This window comes from Budorcas taxicolor, chromosome 10, assembly GCF_023091745.1.
Source record: "Budorcas taxicolor isolate Tak-1 chromosome 10, Takin1.1, whole genome shotgun sequence".
Taxonomy (NCBI): Eukaryota; Metazoa; Chordata; class Mammalia; order Artiodactyla; family Bovidae; genus Budorcas; species Budorcas taxicolor.
In genome coordinates, this window is record NC_068919.1 from 49574204 (window position 1) to 49596024 (window position 21821).

General features: G+C 35.1%; 1 protein-coding gene across 4 annotated transcripts in view; it reads right to left on the bottom strand.

Annotated features, from left to right (window-relative positions):
* RNF111 (ring finger protein 111) overlaps positions 1-21821 on the bottom strand; it is an 82892-nt gene that overhangs the window by 14874 nt on the left and 46197 nt on the right. For all 4 annotated transcript variants that reach the window (XM_052646650.1, XM_052646649.1, XM_052646648.1 and 1 more), the window contains exons 3-7: positions 20089-20215; positions 17269-17432; positions 13954-14148; positions 6597-6916; positions 2752-3013 (exon numbers count right to left, since the gene is read on the bottom strand). In XM_052646650.1, the coding sequence (XP_052502610.1) occupies positions 2752-3013; positions 6597-6916; positions 13954-14148; positions 17269-17432; positions 20089-20215 (1068 nt within the window). The remainder of the gene's footprint in view (positions 1-2751; positions 3014-6596; positions 6917-13953; positions 14149-17268; positions 17433-20088; positions 20216-21821) is intronic.

The window sequence follows — 21821 nt, forward strand, 5'->3', positions numbered from 1 at the left end:
ATTAATGGTTATATAGCACTATGGAGAGGAAAGGAACTTGCAAGTCCCAGGCACGCCTGTAAACATGTATTTTCACCACTGTACTTCTCTCCCTGCCCCATGCTATTTTTCCTGTGCTATATATTAAGTAGAGGGCATATTTGCTAGCAACTTGCCATGAAAATCAGCCTTTATCAAGATGGTTTCACCCATTTCTTCAATCTGAATCTTTATGTTGCAAAATGACTGTTGAAAGGTCCCTTAAAGGAATACTTTTCTCTCTTACTCTTAAGAGATATGCATCAGTTTGAGGTCTAAAAGTAAGTTTGTCTCCTCCATGGATTTCAGCCCTAATTTCATTTTATTTTTAAGATTTTATTGGTAGCCTGGTATGGAGCCATAGCATTTCTCTAGTTTCATTACAGAAAGATTACCTTCAATTTTTAACTGCTTTGATTCGTGCAGCAGGGGTGAAAGTTAGGTAACCACAGACTCATTCAGCCATACTTCAGAGGAAAACGTGTTAGCATATATTTAAAGGAAACTTTCACTGAGCTCAATTTAAGTTGTGAGACATATTTTTAAACTAATTTTCTAAAAGTTGTATTTTCAAATCAGTGTTTTACTCTAAGAAGTCACAAAGCTCAGTAATTCTTAGTCATCAAAAAAGAAGTCACTAAGTTCTCTAATGTTAACTATTCTTCCTCAAATTTAGAGCATTTTGCCCAGTTTCACAGCAAGGTTCTCTAACTCTATAAATAATTATACAAGAAATAATATTCCAAAATATCACAAAATGCTAAAGTTTTGCTTTGGAACGAATCAATTTATTATAACCCTTCATTAATCATTTTTCAACTTTACTGAGGTATAGTGAGGTATAATTAACAATTAAAACAATATATCTAAAGTGTATAATATGATAATTTGACACAATATACCACATGAAATGACTACCACAATCAGTTTAATTAACATATACATCACCTCACATAGTTGCCAATTTTTGTGTGTGGTGAAAATGTCAGCCATCATTATAATGCACTGTTTATCTAAACAAAATAATTACTAATCATTGTATAAAGGTGACATATTCTGCATTCCCACAGACCATTTCCCTTCTCTGTATTATGTGTTCTTGCCAGTAAAAATAAACAGACAAACAAAATTGTTCTTGATATTGTTTCTTAAAAGTTTAGCATGTCACTTTAACCCAGCAATATCAATCCTAGAAGTTGCCCTACAGACTAGTAGAAAACTACAAATAATTTAAATGTTCATCAACTGAGGAATAATTCAATATACAATGGAATATTATGAGGATATTAAAAACAATGAGCTAGAATTTTATATTTTACAAAAATCTGAGACATATTGTTAAATTTTTTAAAAATAAAAAATGAAAAAGAGGGAAATACTGTTTGATATGATCCCATTTTTTTTTTTAAAAAAGGAGAGATATGTCATAATAAGAGATGTGTTATAATAACATGTGCAGAGAAAGAAAATTTCTGAAAGGGTTTATAATGAACTATAAAACAGTTGCTACCACTGAGGTTTTGGGATTAGTGGGAAGAATGGAGAAGGACTTTTAACTTCTTATTTTATATTATTCTGTGATTTGAATTTCTTAAGGTGTACACAAGTTACTTTTATGATAAAAAGAAAACATTAATTTTTTAGATTAGGACATAAAAAAGCAAAGGATACACTTAAAAACTGCTTCAGTATATTATTTTTAAAGAGGAGGGGGAAGAAAACCACACATTTTGAATTTCCAATAAAAGATGATAAATGAAAGATGAATATCAACAACTATTACAGAACAGCCTGCACATCCTTTCAGCATTCACACACGGAATTCGTCCGCTGGTTAATGCTTTGCAAAAACTTGCACTCTTGAAAAGATAAATGATGTATCACCAGATTTCACTGTACAAATTCTGGGTTGACTCTAGCTGTATATGCTGGACACAGATTTTTGAAATTATAGGACTAGAATTGTAAGAAGATAAATAACTGAACATTATCCCTCGTATGTAATCAGGGGACAAAAGCAAATTTCCTTGCCAATGTTTTGCTTTACTCCTGGCATGAATTTTCAGTGCTTTTTAAAAAAATCTAAATATTTAATAAGTTTCCATCTGATTATTAGCCTATGATTTAACAAAGCAATAAATACACAGCCTAAGGTTATTTCCCATTTCTTGTATCTTATAGATTTCAATTTCTTAGAAAAGTTATATCTGATTCTATCTTAATTGCTTGCATGAAAAGAGGACAGATAACCTTTCTACAATTGACTTTCTGTCAAGGAATTTTCTCCTGTATCTCAGTTAAGTTTCAGAATTCTTAAAAGTTTACTTTCCTATGCATAGAAACAACTACTAAACCTTCCAATTTCTTTTTAATACTAAAGGATAGATATAAATTCCTTAAAATTTCCTTTTATAGGAATCTAAAGTGCCATTCAATGTACTTCTAATAGACAGATATTAAAACATAAATGTTAAAATGTATATCAGACAAATATGACACTTTTTATTATTTTCCCAGACCTTTTAAAACAACATCTGCCGTTTTTGTTTAAGAAGACCGCTTTAGGTATATGAGGTGAAGGAAGGATGAAATGGGAAAAATGCACTCCACTTTTTGGTCAAGGAAATACTAGAAATTTATAAATTAGAATTACTGAAAGGTTATTAAATGGAGGAGAGTACAATGCTTCATTTATGTGCCTCTAAGTTCTTTGCCTATTAAATTTATACTTACAAGGAGGTGGCATATAATGTCGACAAGATGACAGTGAGGCTTGTGGAGGGGGCTGGGGCTGGGGCTGGGCAACCATGCTTGATCCATAACCATCTATTGATAATGGCTGACTCGGGGCAGCGGCAGCAGCAGCCTGATGGCCAAAGATTGCAGCTCGGGAAGAAGAAACAGGACAGCAGGGGTCAAATGCAGATGCTCCATGAAAACCAGCACTTCCATGACTTCTGATACCACTGCTGCTCAGGTCTACTGGCAATGCCTGCTGTATAAAGAGGAACTATGTTTTATCTTTCTAAAATTTGGTCAAAACATTGTTTATGGTATACTGTAAAAGTACTCAACGTAATCTAGAAAAATAGAATCAATAAATTTGAAACTGGTAAAATTTTGAGTGTGAAGACCTACTGAGCACCAAAATATACTATGTGTATCTTGGATTGTAAAAATTATAGTGCTTATCCACTTAAAAACTATAATCAATTTTAAATAACCAAGCATGTGATAGTGCTTGAACAAAAGTTAATGTATTATTTTAAGATCTATTTATCTTCTATATACTAGGTCTTAAGAGAAAAACTTTTAAATCATACTTTGATATCCTCCTTTACACCAAACTCTTCACTGGTAATTTAGGACTCCTTCAGAAATCATATAATCATGCCACTGAAAACATTTAAGGTTTCAGGTAAAAATCTGTCTCATTTTTAAACTGTACATAGCAAGGATTCAACTAAAACTCAAATAGTGAAAACATCCAAGATAACAAAGGGTCTAAGATTATTCAAGCTAAAACCATTAGTTAGCTTTGCCTCACAATCTTTTTCACTTAAAAAAAATTAAGCCATGATTACTTTTATTAGTAAGGTAATTTTAGAGAAGGATCATTTACCAAGTTGAAAAATCAAAGAGTCTAAATTCCATCCCTACTACAGCACTTTGAAAAGTCCTAAGGAAAACACTTTACCTTCTACTCTAGAGCAGATAACAGAAACAGAATTGCTTCTTTATAGTCTTAAGTATTTTAAGCATAAGCCTTTGCTTAGTGTTCAGTACAGGTGCAATTTTTAAAATATGATTAAAGAAAATGAAGATGTTATATACAGAATCATATGTAGGGATTGTTCACTATTGAAAGCTGAGGGGCTAGAGGTGAGGAAAGCTAGGGTAATGCATTTATTAGAGGCCCAGGTCACTCAGTCCAGTGAGGAACCATAGCGGTCTTAGTATATTTTAAAAATTTATTTTATTATTATTATTTTTAGAGACAGAGTGGTCTTTGTGGTTTCAATGGCCACCCTGTTCAGAGGATAATAGAAACATAAGAAACTCTGGATATTAAAAGGGAAGGAGGAAGACGGTACAGAATGAGGGAAGGACAATAGAACTACTTTCCTCTTGTATATTACGTGTCTACAATCAATTAAGTACATGTCTGACGTCTTTCTTCTGAGTTGGCAAATATCAGCTGCTAATTTGAATAAGGTTTAAGAACAATATTTTAAGATTGTGAATTATTACTGATGATTCAAATCCTTTGTGTATTTCCTATTTAGATTAAAATTTGGCAAATGGACTGGAATATTAACATACTAGCAAGGTGAGCAAATTTTCTATCTTCTTCTCCAGTCAGTGATTAAGAAAACTCTCAAAGTGTGAGTAAAGTAGGGTGAAGGTCCTCGTAGAAGCAACCGAGGGTAAAGTTAACAGTAGAGAATAAAAAGAGGGAAAAAACCAACAGAGAGAACCCTCTTCTTCACAATTCTAAGAGTTCACTCAATTCTTCTAGAAGGAAAAGAGCGGTTAAGCAAGATGGTACAGAAATAGCAAACATTACTTTTTTGCTGTTCAGTCACTAAGTCCTTGCAACCCCATGGACTGTAGCCCACCAGGCTCCTCTGTCAATTGGATTTCCCAAGCAAGAATACTGGGGTAGGTTGCTATTTCTTTCTCCAGGGGATCTTCCTGAAGGGAAGGCCAAGAATGCTGGAGTGGGTAGGCTATCCCTTTTCCCTCAGATGTGCCCAACCCAGGAATCAAACCAGGGTCTCCAGCGTTGCAGGCAGATTCTTTACCAACTTAGGCTATCAGAGAAGCCCTTTACATCATAAATAATGCATAACACTAATTAAACTATTCTATCGAAAGAGAAAGCTACACCCAAAGGAGTAGTATGATAGAGTTAAGTGACTACTAAAACTTCTCTGTTGTTAAGACTAATCCTCCCCAATCTTTCTCTGCCTATCTACAGTCTGACAATCATGAGACACCACACAATTATAAATTCTAAGATCAATCTCCTTCTCCTCAGCTTCCTACTATGTCCACACAGGTCTCAAATGTAGACTATATAAGGCTATCTCATGTACATGCGGTTAATTTCAGAGTCCTACAAAGAGCTACACGAATCTCAAACCGTTCATATCTCCAAAACCTCACTCTTTAGCGTCATATCCATTATCACTATTGAATGCCTGATCCTGCTGATTTTCCTCAAGGTTTGTGTATAGTCCAAATACTTCTACTTAGAGATAGATGTTAGAGAAGATCTCCTGGAGAAGGAAATGGCAACCCACTCTGGTATTCTTGCCTGGAGAATTCTGTGGGCAGAGGAGCACGGCAGGCTACAGTCCACAGGGTCACAAAAAGTCGGACACAACTGAGCAACTAACACTTGAGAGAGAAACAGATCAGTAGGTTACACCTATATTTGACATAAAACAAAAAAAGAGATTCTACCTATAATTAAGTCACTCAGGTGCTTTTTTAGGCCCGAAAGGTAGAACAGGTGTAGTCAACCAACAGATGTTAGTACTTAAAACTGCTGTTACCAGAGCCAAAACATCACCTAAAATCTCTTTAATCACATTTCCTACTAAACTCTTTCCATTTTTTTTTATATCAGCAGCTAGTTTCTTCTTCTTAAGGGAACACTTCACTTTCTTAATTTTAATTTGTCAGAACCAGAAGAGATAATCATCAAAAATTTAAAAGACGCAGCAAGTAAAGTACTTGAGGAAAGAGGAGAGGGTACAGTGGAGCAGTTACTCTGAATTTCACTTTAACTTTTTCTAGCCCATTTTTTTTAAACACATGTGTCACTTACCATTTTATATTACCCATTTTGTTTTTTAAAGTATACACCACCCAGGTTTACATCACAATTATATACAGAAACAACACAGCAAAAATTAAAATAGCACATAATACCTCACTTTAGTTACTCCATGTGATCACCAATACGAATTTAACATTATTGACATTTTAAGTACTCACTAATAATATCAACCAATTTACTTAATTAGCAAAAAAAATTACTGATAATTTTTTCTGCTGATATTTCAATTTCCCAGAAATTAAAAACCTAATCTGCTCCTGAGAAACAAGAGGTTCCTCCCTGTATGGTTTTGCAGCTGAGAAGTCTGTTTATTTCTAGATGAGTGGAGATTACCAGGAGGCTCCAGAAGAGGAGGTAGAGGAGGAAAAAACTGGGAGAATTCCCCAATTTCTCATGAATGAGGCTGACACTACAGTTTCAACACCTTTGAAATGAAATCCTAAACATTAAATCCACTTATATTTAAGTAAAAACACTGAAAAACATTCCAGAATAAAAAATAGTATTCAACTATCCACATCCCTGGTCCCTCAATTGGTTGCAATCATTTAAAAAATGAGAAAATCCTAAATATTTAATTTAAAAAAATCACAGATCATTAAATTACACCACTCTTGCAGGGGCAAAAAGAATGACTTATTTGGTATATAAACTTTATCACTAGATTTTTTTTCTCCGGCAGGAACTGCAATTTTAAAAAATTAAGAAGAACTCATCAAATTCCACATACCTGGTCATGGTAGCTGGTACTAGAAGTACTATTTGCTCCACAAGGTGGTTGTACTTGTGGAGGTCTTTCCACAGGACAAGTAGGATCACTAAAGGAAGGAGAAACTGGGACAGCTGGGTGGGGAGTATGATGATGGTGGTGATGATGCTGAAAATGGTGGCCATGCTGCTGAAAGCAACTTGTGTGCGGATGTCCTAATGCATGGTGATTCTGCGATGACCCTCCACAGGGTGAGTGCTGGGGACAGCAGGACGGTAACCTAGGCATTGCAGGAGGGCCAGTTTCTGTTACAGCATTAGATGCAGTTCTCCTCGAGTCATCTTGAAATGAAAAAATGCACAGATCAATTAAATGATCAGGTATCACTGTGTAAAAAATACGTGTGTGTGCTTATCTGCTCAGTCATGTCTGACTCTTCACAACTCCATGGACTGTAGTCCACCAGGCTTCTCTGTCCATGGGATTCTCCAGGCAAGAATACTGGATGGAGTAAGGTAGCCATTCCCTTCTCCAGGGGATCTTCCTGACCCATGGACCAATTCGGGTCTCCTACATTGCAGGCAGATTCTTTACCAACTGAGCAACCTTGTGTATAAATGCGTAAAAACAGGTGAATAATAAGTGATTAGTGAATTCAAGTATCTGTAAATAATAATGTGATATAATCACATTCTTAACATGTATATCCTATAAATTTAGGCAGTGGTCTTCACTGGGATTTTCTTCCAAGCTTCAAGAGGCTTGTATTTACCAAGACATTTAAATATGGCAATAAATCACCTTTTCCTAGGTCATGATAAATTATTAGTTTTTAAAAATAAATTATTAGTTTTAAATTGCATTTTAAAAACTCCAAAGTATCATGGGAGTCCTCCCATTATATACAACAAATACTCTTAATACTATAAATCATTCCTATATAATGAAGACTACTATGTCACTTCTTAAAATCTTAACTTCTAAAAGATATAACCATCCAACTCTAGAGCATATCTGGCTAAGTCTTACTAACTTCCAATTTTTTTCCCTTTCTCTGGTCTCTAACCTCAAACCCAGTAGAACAAAAGAAATGGCAAGATTCTACCTGGTTGAAAATTAAAAGTCTCCTGTAATAAATTTGTGAATCAAAGTTGAATAGTGGGATAAAAGCATGAAGTCAGATGAGCTTAAATTCTAATCCTGAGCCTGTCTGATCTGAGTAATGCGACCTTAAGAAAGTTGTTTAATCTCTTTCTCACCTATTAAATGTAGCAGTAACTATCCTGCATGGTTATTCTTAGAAAAGATAATAATCTTCTGGGTACGAAACATCTGAGCCCTAATTATGCTCTGCTGCATGCCCAGAGTTACTTTGAAGGTGCATTCTTCCAGGCCAGAAGAAAAGCAAATGTGTCCCCAGAAGGTTTATCCTAGTGTTTCAAACTCCCCTAAGAAAAAGCACCCTTCCCTCAAATTACATATGTGCAAATTAAAAAAAGATAAAAATGGAGATACATTTTTTACTTAAAAAATAAACATTAGAGGAATAGAAAACCCAAAGCCTTGTCCTTCCTTTCCCTCACATGACTCATGAGGCATCTCCTCAGAATTCTTAGGATTCTAGAGTACACCTGTGTTCCAGTCATATTTCTAGAATAACCAATACCAGGGGTACCCTACTCCTATTTGGCTCACAATACAAACCTATTCTCTTCTGGGTCAATGTACCAATTAGGAATCTTATAGTTATTTATAAACAATACAAAAAATCTAACCAAAACTGGCTAAAACAATGAAGGGAATTTAAAGACTCACATAAACGAATCTGGGTGGCTCTGACTGATGACACCTTCCTGTAATTCTCCAGGGTCTGCCCTCCTAAACATGTCCTATTCTGCTGTTGCTGAGTCTCTTCTGGGCAAACCTAAACTCTTCCTAAACCCTGTTAGGCAGTATCTCTATTCTAAATCTCTGAATATTGTTTTATTTCCCCCCCTCAAGTTCCTATTCTGGCCTATTTGGGCTAATTTCCTAAGCCCTTTTGTATGGGTTCTTAACCTGAGAACCAGAATTCAGGAGTCTGTAAACTCAGATAGAAAAGAATTACACTAATCTCCAGTAGCCTCCTGGAATTAATACTACCTTGTTATCACAAGTTGAGAGGTTAAACATCACAAGTAATTTGTAAGAAAAACAAAAAAGATAAAAAGGAAACAAGTTGTTCACTTTTAAAACATAAATGATAGCAGATTCAAAGTCAGTTTGATAACTACATCCCTTTCATTCATTTGCATTTCAAATTTCTTGAGTAACCTGGACAGAATCACAACTGGCATACTAGAAACTGACTATGATCAACAGCTATCTTAGTTATGCTGAATCAAAAGTAGCTATTTTCTATAGGCTGTAATATTTATAGCAATATCATTATTATCCGATCTTCACTTCCTACAACATTTCTGGGGTTATATCTCCATCTCCATGTCAAAATGTTACACAAGTAAATGTCATTTATTATGTGTTACTTCAGAAAAGAAAAGAAAATACCTTTAGGACACTAAATCCATTAAGTGGATGGACTAAATGACCTTCATGGTTCCTTCCAGCTGTGACACATTAATTTTACAAATCGAAAAACTCTAAGACTCAGGAGATGAGTCTGTAACCAGAGCAAGAGACCTAGGGACTGCGTGACCAAAGTGATAGATACGACATTTATCTGTTTAAAAATGACTTGCCCTCTTGATCTTCAATTATTCCAAAAACAAAGGTCAGAGTGAGAGAAGAGGAAGCACAGTAACTATAATATCCTTAAGGCTGAATATATATTTAAGGGGTTAAATGATTAACAGTATGCCCTTCAAAAGAGGACTGACTTTATAGCTCTACTTCTTAGGGTACAGTTTTGACTTCCAATTAAATTAATATCTGTTTTCCTACAGTCCAGAAGCTATTTGTTGCTCAAACAAGGTAGAAATCCAAAGTAAAGACAACTGAATCTCCTGTTGTTCAAGAGTTAATAACCAAAGAAAATTGCCAGAGCAAGTGAAATACAAAGATATCTGATTAAGTAAATAAACCCTGCCCTTTTTAAAAATTAAAATTAGCCTACTGAGTGTCCACTAAAAATAGATCATCACAAACCTACATCAGAGAAATTAACTCCACATCACAGTGACATCAAGCTGGTTAAAGTATTTTTACTGTAATTCAAGAAAGAATACTGAGATGTACTCATGCATTTATTCATTTATTTGGCAAGTCTTACATATAATAATAACATGGCTAAGGATCTATGAAGATACTGGAAAATACAACAGTAAAAAGGAAAGTCTTGATCATTAAAATAATTTAGGGATATTGTCTGCTTTTGTTGTTTTATCTCTAGCAACTAGAAACAAACTACAACATAGGCAGATCAATAAGCACTTGCTAAATTTAAGCTAACCTCACAAGGGAAAAGAGGCATGCCTGCATGGGAGCAGCTTAGTGCTAAAAAAAGGAAGACTGATCTTTGGTCCTCAAGGAGCTCATCATCAAGCACAGAGAAAATTTAAAAAGAAATCAACCAGTATTGTCACAGAAGCACTGGGTTCTAGTACAGTATAGAACAACACTGTCCCCCAAAGAGTATCCAGCAACAACTGGGGATACTTCTGGCTCTCACAACTGGAGGGGAGGGGGCACTAATGGTTATTCAGTGGGTGGAAGCCAAGAAGGATGCTAAATATCCTACAATGCACAGGAGAGCCTGCCCGCCCCTATAGGAACTGTCCAGCCCAAAGACAAGAATACCAAGGTTGAGATATCCTGGCATAAAGAAGAATACAGGATTCAAGCTAGACTTTGTAGGTCTGAATTCTGGCTCTACTGTCATAAAACCTTAGATAAGTTACTTCACCTGCAAAATGAGAATAATCATAGAATCTGTCTCATGGGGCTTCCCTGGTTATTACAAAAGTCAGAGCTACTATAAATAATTAACCAATATTATGAGTTCAACAGGTGTTAGCTATTATTATCCGCTACAATTGTTAGCTCTTTTTATGTTGTGTTCCCAGTGTCTAGAACAGCGCCTGATACATAGCATGCAATCAATAAATAGTTTGCTGAATAAATGAATACACAAGATATGTACGCATACGCTAGGAACACATTGAGAAATCATACAGACGATAAGCTGATTGGAGGCATGCTGAGTTTGAGGTGATTGCAGAATGGCCCAGAGGAGGGGAAGCTGGATATGAAAGTTTAAAACAAGGAGAGCACTCTGGAAGCACAAAATGGTGAGTCATTGACTACTGGTGGCAGGTGAAAACACCTACACTTATGAGATGGATCAGTGAAAAAAAGGGATGAGAATAGAGTTCTAGGAGAAAAGAAGATGAGAAGAAAATTTACTGCCAGATTTTAAACATCACGTTTGTTTTAAAAGGAGTTAAAGTTAAATGAGGGAGTTTAAGGTGAAGAAGATCCCTTAGGTGTACACAGACTTAACACAAATGCACATGTACATGTATGAAAGGAATGAAACCAGCACAGATGCTGAACACACAGGCAAGACTAAAACAAGGTCAAGGACACAAAAAAGAATAGCATGAAGAGCATAGACAAAGAAACTGGAAGCTACAGGAAGGGAGTTAAGAGACCAGCAGTTAGGAGATATAGATAGGTATAAACATACAAAAAGTTTTTATTAAAGGGGCTAGAAGTTACAAGTATTCATGCATGAGAACCTTCATTTATTTTTTTAATCCTCCTTCCACCCCCAGAAATGAGAATCTTAAGGAAAATAAGACAATTTTGGAATAGACACTGAGGGGAAGGAAAGGGAAGGGAACTAATTGAGGTATCATACTATCACAACTTATTACCAACAGCCCCAAGACTTGAATCCATAAATTCAGGAGGCACTGATCTGCATGGTTCTATGATTTCTATCAGCCCCATTTAGAAACCTGAATAAGAGAGAAGCTAGACAGCTCAAGTGATTCAAGGTTGGACATATGCAAGAAGGTGCAAAGTAAAGACAGGATATGAAGAAAATAGGTGAATGATATTCTACAGTCCTGGAAGGAAATGAAGCCAGCAGAACTGAATGCCCCTAATACAGTCTATCTGTATGTGCTTTTATCAGATTTATACAGAGGAACAACTTGGCCTTGAAAAAGATTCTCCTAGTCTAGAGAAATGTAACATGATTAAGTCTATTAAAAGGGCCATCATAAAAAGATAGAATAAATATCATGGAGAGGGTCCACTCATGCAATGATGTTACCACTTAATAGATTAAATGTGAATCCTAACTAAACAAGTGTGTTAAAAAAATAAGTACATAAATAAAAGCTTTGAGATAAAGTTTTCTTGAAATAAAGTTAGGACTGTTTCAAAGTTGTCTTGAAATAAAGTTGGTACTGTTTCACATAACATCTAGTTAAACACAAGGTACAGAATGCAACCAGAAAAGAGTGTGCAGTCTATAAATGAAATAAAAGCCCATTTCACTTCTGCCTACATTTTCTTTTTCAAAAAATGCAGTATTTAAAAGATATTCCTAGGAAATCTTGTTTCCTCAAGGTTCACCTTTAGTTTCCAGGGGAGGGAGATCTAAACCAGACACAGTTTTCCAATCTGCTCAATGTTAATTTATAAGGATATAAGAATTAAACATATTATTAAAAGCAAAAAAAATTGATATAAAATATATGGTGGTTTCATTATTAACGGTGATTACTATTATTACTGGTGATAGAGGCAATCTACGACCTACAGGGTCTATGATGTCTCTGTTAGTAAACAGCAAGTTCCTATCTCTGTGCCATCATTCAGGAGAGAAAAAAGACTAGTTTAAGATCTAGTCAAACAGCTGATAGGAAAGAATCAGAGATAGCACTGCTAACTGAAACTTAAGAAATAATCTATAAGCTGAAACTATAAAATTCTCTCTTAAAAAATTTTTATTTATCAGTTTCAGGTATTAAGTGACTCAGTTATTTACATATATATATATATTCTTTTCTGGGGTGTGGAGTGGGTGGGCTTCCCTGGTGGCTCAGATGCCTGGAGAATTCCATGGACAGAGAAAGCCTGGTGGGCTATGGTCATGAGGTCACAAAGAGTCAGACACGACTGAGTGACTAACACTTTCACACGTCCTCTTTTTTTTACATTATCTTCCCTTATAAATTATTACAAGATATTTAGTATAGTTCCCCTGAGCTACACAGTGGGTCCTTGTTGGTTATCTGTTTTATATATCAAAGTGTATATATTTTAATCCCAAACTCCTAGGGATGAAGGAGGAAACATGTTGCTGCAAGAAGGAAATTGTTCTAGGACTAGTGAGAAGACCATCAGCTCCTACTGCACACAATCAGCACCATCATATTCCCTTAACTCCCCAGAGGGCCCTTCTTGCATTTATTTCTCCCCTTTTTTACAACTATAAAACTCTTAAAACATAAGAGTAAATCTTTGCAACCTTGGGTTAAGCAATAGCTTCTTAGACATGACACCAAAAGAATAAACAATAAAACTGGGGAAATGGACATCATCAAGCTTCTTAAAACTCCCACTCCTATTTTCAATTCTTTTGGATATGTATTTAGGAGTTGACTTTTGGGTCTTATGGTAACCTCGTAGTTAACTTTTTAAGGAACCATCAGAGTGTCTCCTATCATTTTACACTCCTACCAGATGTTAATAAAGGTTCTAATTTCTCAATATCCTTATTAACACCGGTCATCCTCTGATTTCTTGTTTCTTGTTTTTGTTTTGTTTAATTATAGGCATCCCGGTAGGAGTAAAGTAGAATTTCATTCTGGTTTTGATTTGCATTTCCCTAATAACTAATGTTTTCATGTGCTTCTTGGTCATTTATATGAATGACCTTCTTCTTTGGGAAAATGGCTACGTACATTCTTTGCCCATTTAAAAACTGGGCTGTTTTTCTTTTTACTGTTAAGCTGCGCAAGTTCTTTATATATTCTGGATACCAGATACTTATCAAATATATGATTTTCAAATATTTTCTCCCATTCTGTTGGCTATCTTTTCACTTTCTTATAATTACCCTTAATTTACAATAATTTTAAATTTTGATCAAGTCCTATTCATTTTCTTCTTTTGTTGACTGTATTTTTGGTGTCAGCCATTCAATTCTCCCCCATCTCTTTCAGTTGAGCTATAATACTCTGGTAACATAGCACACAGAAACTCAAATATGAAGTCATAATCTAATTCTAATACAGACCACTTTGTTAACATATGATGTTTATTCTAAGAATATACTCTTGCTAACACAGCTAAAATCTTAATAACAACAATTCTTTTTCTAACAAAGAGTCCCTCCCCGCCCCTTTTTATTTTTTAAACATACCTCCTGCAGAAGTACCAGTCATACTATTGCTTGTGAGAGTAGCTGAAGTCTCTGACACTGTGGAGGGTTGGCTACTAGTGACAGCTGCAGCAGTGTCAGAGGCCTGCTCAGAGGTAGATGGATTTGAATTGTTAATGGAAGCGCTTGTGGTTTGTGATTCCATTCTCGCAGAAGTGGTTGGTACTACAGTAGGTTCTACAAAATACAAAATGGTTACTTAGCATTTCAAAACAAATTAGGCAACGGGTTATATTTTAACGAAAGTTAATATTTTTATAGCTATTAAACTTAAAATGTGAACCCTCTGTAAGTACAATAAATATATAGTTTAAAAAGAAAAGCTTTCATAAAATTAAATCAACATTAAAATGAAATGTTACTGTATTTTTAAACACGTGTGCATATTCCAATAATTCAAAGGACTAACATAGTTTTTTGGGTAAGGACCATGTAAGTTTTCTGATCACAGAAAGGTAAAGGAAAAGTCCCTCTGCTATGTTCACACACATTGTCACAGGCTGTTAGAACAGCACACAAATTGTACTTTCTCTGGTACCTATGGATTTTAGAGTCAAGCGGTTTGGATAGAAATTCTGATTTCACCACTGACAGATTGATCCAGGAGAAATTACTCAACTACTCTCCATTTCCTCATCTACAGAACTAGTAAAGTACAAAATTTTCTTCATAGAACTGTTGTTAGGATGAACAGAGATCACACATATGAAGTACTTATAGATGATGCTTTACAAATGGAAGTTATTTAATAAACATTAGCTGTGATTTTTAATATGTTTAACTTTTCACATGTCTTTTTGTATGTTTTCCCCCAATTTTTTTGCAAATATTTTTATCAGTGCTTTCTAATAAAAATTAAAGTTTCTGTAGTAGAAACTGAAAGAAATTTCAGGTAGACTTTAACTTATGAATGAGTTCTATTTTAGACTCCAATTGTTACATGACTTTAATAATCAATAATGGGAATAAATCTGTCCAAAGCATAGTCACAATAATTAGACTTGCAAAGAAGATATTTAAAAGTGATACAGAATAGAATGTGAAGACAACCATTCTATACCATACAGTACAGGAGACTGATTACTGAAACACAAATAGTGCCTGTTAGTCTATATGGAACCCTATATCTCAGATGCTTAAAGAAATATATTTGCCTAAACATAAAAGGGAGAGGAAGGAACTTCTGTTTATTTGCCAATAGTTTATCTCAGTTTCTCAATCAGAGGTATTGACTTTTTTGGTTGAATAATTCTGGACTGGAGGTGGGAGTGGCTTAGAGGTGGGCTGTCCTTTGCATCATAAGATGTTTAGCAGCACCTCTGGCCTCCACTAGATGTTAGTAGCACTCTCCCTCCACTCTGAGAATCAAAAGTGTATAGATACTGCCAAATGTCTCCAGGCACACAAAACGGTCACCAGGTAAGAACCACTAAACTTATGTTTTAGATTTACTTTTAGTAAGATGGAAGCCTTACCCTGAGAGAAGGGAGTCTGTCTACTAATCACTGGAATACTTTTAACATTAAAGTATTCTGTTTGAACTAAATTCAAGTGGATTAAAAAGTTACTTAGATGGCAGGTGTCACATGGGTAAACACAAAAAGTTTCCAAAAGAGTCATCAATATTTAATTGGGTAATCTTTAATAAATCCCTATTATATTAACCACTTCTTACAGATGATTCATGGTACTTCCAAAATAAAAACCAAGACATTGTTAACTGAAATGTAGACATTGAGAAGAAATTCTCTCTTCATAAACACCTTAACTCCAAAGTACTGGTACTCTGAAAGTTATGATCATCCAAACTGCCAACAGCCAATATTAGAGTTGATTTCACAAGGCCCCTAACTCTTCTGACCTAGCAAATGTATTCTTCATCTAATTTATAGCTAACTGCCAAAACTAATGGGCTTCCCTTGTGGCCCGGATGGTAAAGAATCCAATCCATATATAGCTTACCAAATATTAAGGACATTATGATTGAGGGCTTCTTTTTATTTTTTATTGGAGTATGGTTGCTTTACAATGTTGTATTAGCTCCCACTGTACAGCAAAATGCATCAGCCATACATATACATATACATATATCTCATCCCTCCTGGACTTCCTTTCCATTCAGGTTATCACAGTTCATTAAGCAGAGTTCCCAACCATTTCCTTCTAAGATATAACTATCAGTATCTGAAGATAATTCTCAATTTGAGGGAAAATTCACAAATGTATTCATATATTCATACCTGCTTACCACATTTCCTAACCTCTGCTTTCCAACTCTAGCATTGTTTCCTCAGTTACTTGGGTGTAGCTGTATGTAAGCCAAAGAAGTGAAGTGTAAATCTTAGTCGCTCAGTCATATCCAACTCTTTGCAACCCCATGGTCTGTCCATGGAATTCTCTAGGCAAGAACACTGGAGTAGGTTGCCATTCCCTTCTCCAGGGGATCTTCCTGAACCAGGGACTGAACAGGGTCTCCTGCATTGCAGGCAGGTATTTTACCATCTGAGCTACAGAAGCCCTGTAAGTCAAAACAAAACGCTAAAGCTAAGCAGCACATAAAGTAACCATATTATTACACTGAAAGATAACGTAACTTATAAAAGCAAATTCAACATCTCAAAAAACTAGTATTAATCATTTAAACTCAGTTACACTGCTTTTCTGTTCTGTATTTTAAAACTGTTTCTATTTTTCACAGTAAAGTATGACAGCAATATTATAAACGAAGTAACACATAAGTCTGAGAATAGATCAAACTACCACTTGTAAAAATAATTTTTTCTAAGAAAACAACTACCAAGCAGTGAAACAATAACCAGAAAGAACTTTTAGACACAACTTACAAACTGGGGTTATATTATCAATTGAAAAATAACATTAGGATATCTGCCAACTTCTCTGTAATTTAATATTATTGACATATTATTATTATCAATAATAAGTAGCAATAAGAGTTTCTAACATACTAAGATATTTCATTTTACTAAACTGTCTTCATAATTTCACACTGCTAGCAATGGCAACCCACTCCAGTACTCTTGCCTGGAAGATCCCATGGACGGAGGAGCCTGGTAGGCTGCAATCCATGGGGTCGCTAAGAGTTCGGCACTACTGGGCAACTTCACTTTCACTTTTCACTTTCATGCACTGGAGAAGGCAATGGCAACCCACTCCAGTATTCTTGCCTGGAGAATCCCAGGGACGGGGGGGGCCTAGTGGGCTGCCGTCTACGGGGTCGCACAGAGTTGGACATGACTGAAGTGACCTAGCAGCAGCAGCAGCAGCACTCCAACTTACCATCTTCATCAACAGTAAGGTCCACAACTTCTGCTGCATTCTGCCTCAAGGGCTGTATAACAGTAGACATTCTATTGCGGTTCCGTGGCTCCTGTGGTCGACTTGTATGAGAACTTGAACCTTGGTTCCAGTGAGATCTATTGTGTCCAAGGGCTGACCGAGACCTAAATAACAAAATTTTTAGTCACCTAAGAAATCATAAGCCTTTCTTACAAAATAAGTTACGAAATTCTTCATGCAAGAATTCTCCAGAGAGATAATCACAACAGAATTTTAAATTATGACTAGCATAATGCCGAGCACTCAATAAACATCTACTGAATTAAATATTTAATAAATGTTCACCAACCAACTGACCTAAGAAAACAAAAAATATGTTAGTCCTATCATTGATGTAAAAATATAGGATTCTGTTTCAAGAATGCTACTCTCTTTTCAAGGTGTACTTTGAACAGTCACCTGGGTTATAATCAATCATTTACATTTTATGTTAATACCTAAATTATTCACCATAGATATAGTAACAAAAATATCAACACTCTAAACATTTAATAACATTCACATGATCTTCAGCTTTGGGAGTCCAGAACCAAGTTGTTTCTGGGACTGTCCTAAAAGAGATTTGAAGTACGAGAGAGATTTCCTGCTATCAGGAGAAGTAAGGATAGCTGTAGCTAGTTTACTGCAGCTAACTATACTTTGGCAGCTATATATAACATCATTGTTTGAGCCACTTTATGCTTTAAAGGCATATAACTACAAACCCTCAATACTGAATGCCTTTTATCATCTTTTAATTATGTGTATTGTACTAAATTACTTACAGGCATATATTTTATTATTAAAAAACTGTAAAGGATTCACTGTAATGATCTGGATTAAAGGTACAGAGACAGTGTATAAAATATGCAGTTCTCAGGAACCAAGGAGAAAAAAATAAATGTTTTAGGAAGATGGGGTTTATTACAAAGTTGGTTTTTCCTCCTGCCCCAAATGAATGTAAAACTGCCTATATGCTTCTATGCATGTATGTCAGCATGTATGGAAAAAAGTGAGCCAGATTCACTAACATGTAGTCATATGTGTATGAGATTGATCACTCAAAGTTCATACAGAGAAGTTCAGAGAAGAACTCCAAAGTTCAAACTGAGCTGAAAATGGCCTCAGCAATCATAGAGCCTAGAAGTTTAGAAAGAACTTCAAATTGTAAAATTAAATTTTCAAGTAATAGGAGTATAGAGGTTAAATCCTGAGACACAGATTAAAAGAAAAAAGAAAAAAAGACAGTGTATTCCAGCAAGAATTGTACATATTAAGGCATGAGGATAAACAAATATTTCAAGATGAAATAGTTTTAGATAAGGAGAATGAATTCTTGAGAAACCAAGAGTCTTTGATGAAACTGAGCAGTCTATTATTTCTGATAAACTGTTAATAGCTGAAGAAACTTCCAGGTCTTTGCAGTACTTTGGTGAAAACTTCACAGGATATACTAACTCCAAATATAATGTTGAGTGAAGTACCAGCAAAAAGCCTGATGTATAAGGACAGTTTCAGAGAGGCCTTAGTGGCAATTATCAAATCCTGACACAAGGAGATCTGAAACACGAATACATTCTCTCTTAGAGAGGAAGGGCCAGGAGCCACCTGAAGTAACAAAGTTCGTGTTCTATGTAACCATAAGGAAAATAAATATGAGTAATGAGCATGCATGTCTTTTTCAAGAGCACTGTCTACCACTATGTGAATGCATTTGCTTCAATATTTAAACATCTGCATGGTAAGAAAGCTCTTCAATTCCATGAAGAAAACAGGTTCTTAGTTTCAACAATCATTATAGCTCATAAAAATCAAGTTAATGTTGTATCAAGCACTATGGGCAGTCACAGGTATCAATGGCATATACCATGGAGTATCAATTTTTCTCCAAGTATGGGAAAATCATTTAAATTTAAACAAGGACATGTTATAGAGTGCTCTCTTCCATGCCATTAGAGCAGTACTCCAATGAGAAAGTGTTAAGAAGCAGTTCAGATATGACTGCAACATGAACATTTTTTTTTAATCAGTAACATTAAAATACATTTTTAATTCATTCTAAATTTCTAAATTCATTTTAGAATCCATTTCTAAATTCATTCCAAGACAAAAATTAAGGTTCATCCATAGATTAGTTTTGTGCATGAAATGAAAGCGAGGACCAGTTCACTGCTTCCTTTACCAGTATCTGTAACCATCTAAAGGCCAAAATGAATACAGTATTAGGGTCTCTCTCTCTCTTTTTTGGTCAAAGTGATTCTCAAAAGGACAATGTCATTTCAATTATTTATCAAAACAAATGAGGATATCCCACTCATTTTTTATTACAGAGCTTATAACAAATTACTGAGTGAAGGACAAAAAAATTTTAAAAGAGGTTTCATACAAAGTTGTCCTAATATAAAAGCATAAACATCACTGGTATTAATGAGAAACCAGGAGTTTGTGAACTCTGAATCATAAAACAAACTCGATTTTATAAAACACCAAGTAAAATCAATATTTATCCAGAGCAATGACTCAACTCTCACTGTATACTTGGGGTGCTTAAAAAATACTGATTCCTAAGATTCTGGTTCAACTGGTCTGGGCCATGATCCAGCAACAATATGTATTTTATAATCTTCCCAGATGAATCTAACTCAGCCTGGTTTAACAACCACATACTCACACTAGGTTTAAAAAAAAAAAAAGTAAAACAATGAAAATATCTGCAGCACAAATGTGTCTAAATATTTATACTTAAAACTTCAAATATACAACTAGGAATTAAAATCTTACCGATAGCTTTCCCCAACTGTTACTATCTCCACTTCACTGTCAGTTGAGGTAACATTAATTTCTTCATTGGCAGTGATCTGGGGAGTGGAGGAAGCTTCTATCACCACAACATCTTCATCAATATTTCCTAGAAAGAAAATACATTTGAAGGGTATATGAGATAAAGTTCTACTGTACAGCATAGAGAACTATATTCAGTATTCTGTGATAAACCATAATGGAGAAGAAGAAGAAAAAAAAGAATATACATGTGTAATGTTATCAACTTGCCAAACAGAAGAAACGAACACAACATTGTAAGTCAACTACACTTCAATTTTAAAAATTAAGGGCATATGCCTGTCAGCTAACTTATAGACAAAAAATTTTGACAGAAATTAGTCACAAAAGTAAAAATTTTATCTGTCAAATCAAAGTATTTAAAACCAGAATTCACCACACATAGTGAAAAGTTACTTACTCTTTTTTAAAAATTTTATTTAGTATTTATTCTTGGTTATGCTGGGTCTTCATTGATGCGCGCAGGCCTTCTCTAGTGGCAGCAAGCAGGGACTACCCTCTAGTTGCAGTGCACAGGCTTCTCACTGAGGGGGCTCTTCTTGTTGCAGAGCACAGGACTCTAGGACACGCAGGCTTCAGGAACCGTGGCATGTGGGCTCTAGAGTGCCCGCTCAGCAGCTGCGGAGCACAGGCTTATTTGCCCTGAGGCATGTGGGATCTTCCCAGACCAGGGATCAAACCCCTTGCACTGGCAGGTGGATTTTTAACCAATGGGTCACTAGGGAATTCCCTTTCTTAATCTATACATATTCATTTTTAATTCTTCTTATGATTTTTGTTTATGCTTTCAAACTTTCAGTAGTTTCCATATGAATTTGCATAATCATATAAGGACATTAACACTGTAATATTAGGAAGAAGTCATTTAAGATCTTATGTAAGATATTCACATTCTGTAAGATAGTAACCCTTTAACATATAAAATGAAGACACTACACTCTCTGCACACTTTCTTCAGGGTTGTTTTTATTTGTGTGATATGGTATTTTTTAAGAAACACAGTGACTTTTTAGTTTTATGCTACAAAATCTTTAATTTTTCTGTACACAATCTTTTCTAAAGTATTCTACTTGGAAAGTGCTTCCTTATCTAGAAGACATTATATTGGGTTCAGTGTGTTTCCTTAGTATTTACTTCACCTAGAACTAATTTTTACTTATGGCATTAGATAAGATTATTACTAGAATTTGGCCCTGCTAAATGAAATAATGTAGTCGTGCACACACACACACACACACACACACACACACACACACAGTATGATTTCACTTATGGGTGACTGTCTAAAGTAGTCAAATTCAAAAGTGGAATGGTGGTTACCAGGACTGAGGGGGGAAGAAGGAAAAGGGAGCTGTTAATTAGGTATGGAGTTTCAGATTGCAAGAAGAAAAAGTTCCAGAAATCCATTTCACAACAATGTGAATATTCTTAAAACTACTGAACTGGACCTTTTAAACTGGTTAAGATGGTCAAATTAAAAAAAAAAAAAAGGATAAAAGTTACGCTCCATTTCTTTTCTTGCTGTATTTTCCATAAATCTAGGGCTAAACTATCTTTTTTAAAATAGTCTTTTCTCTTCATTACTAACACCTGTCTAAAGGTCAGCCAACAATTTCTAAGACATGTTTGAGATAAGAATTTTCCAATAATAAGGATACTGAGAGCTTAAAATT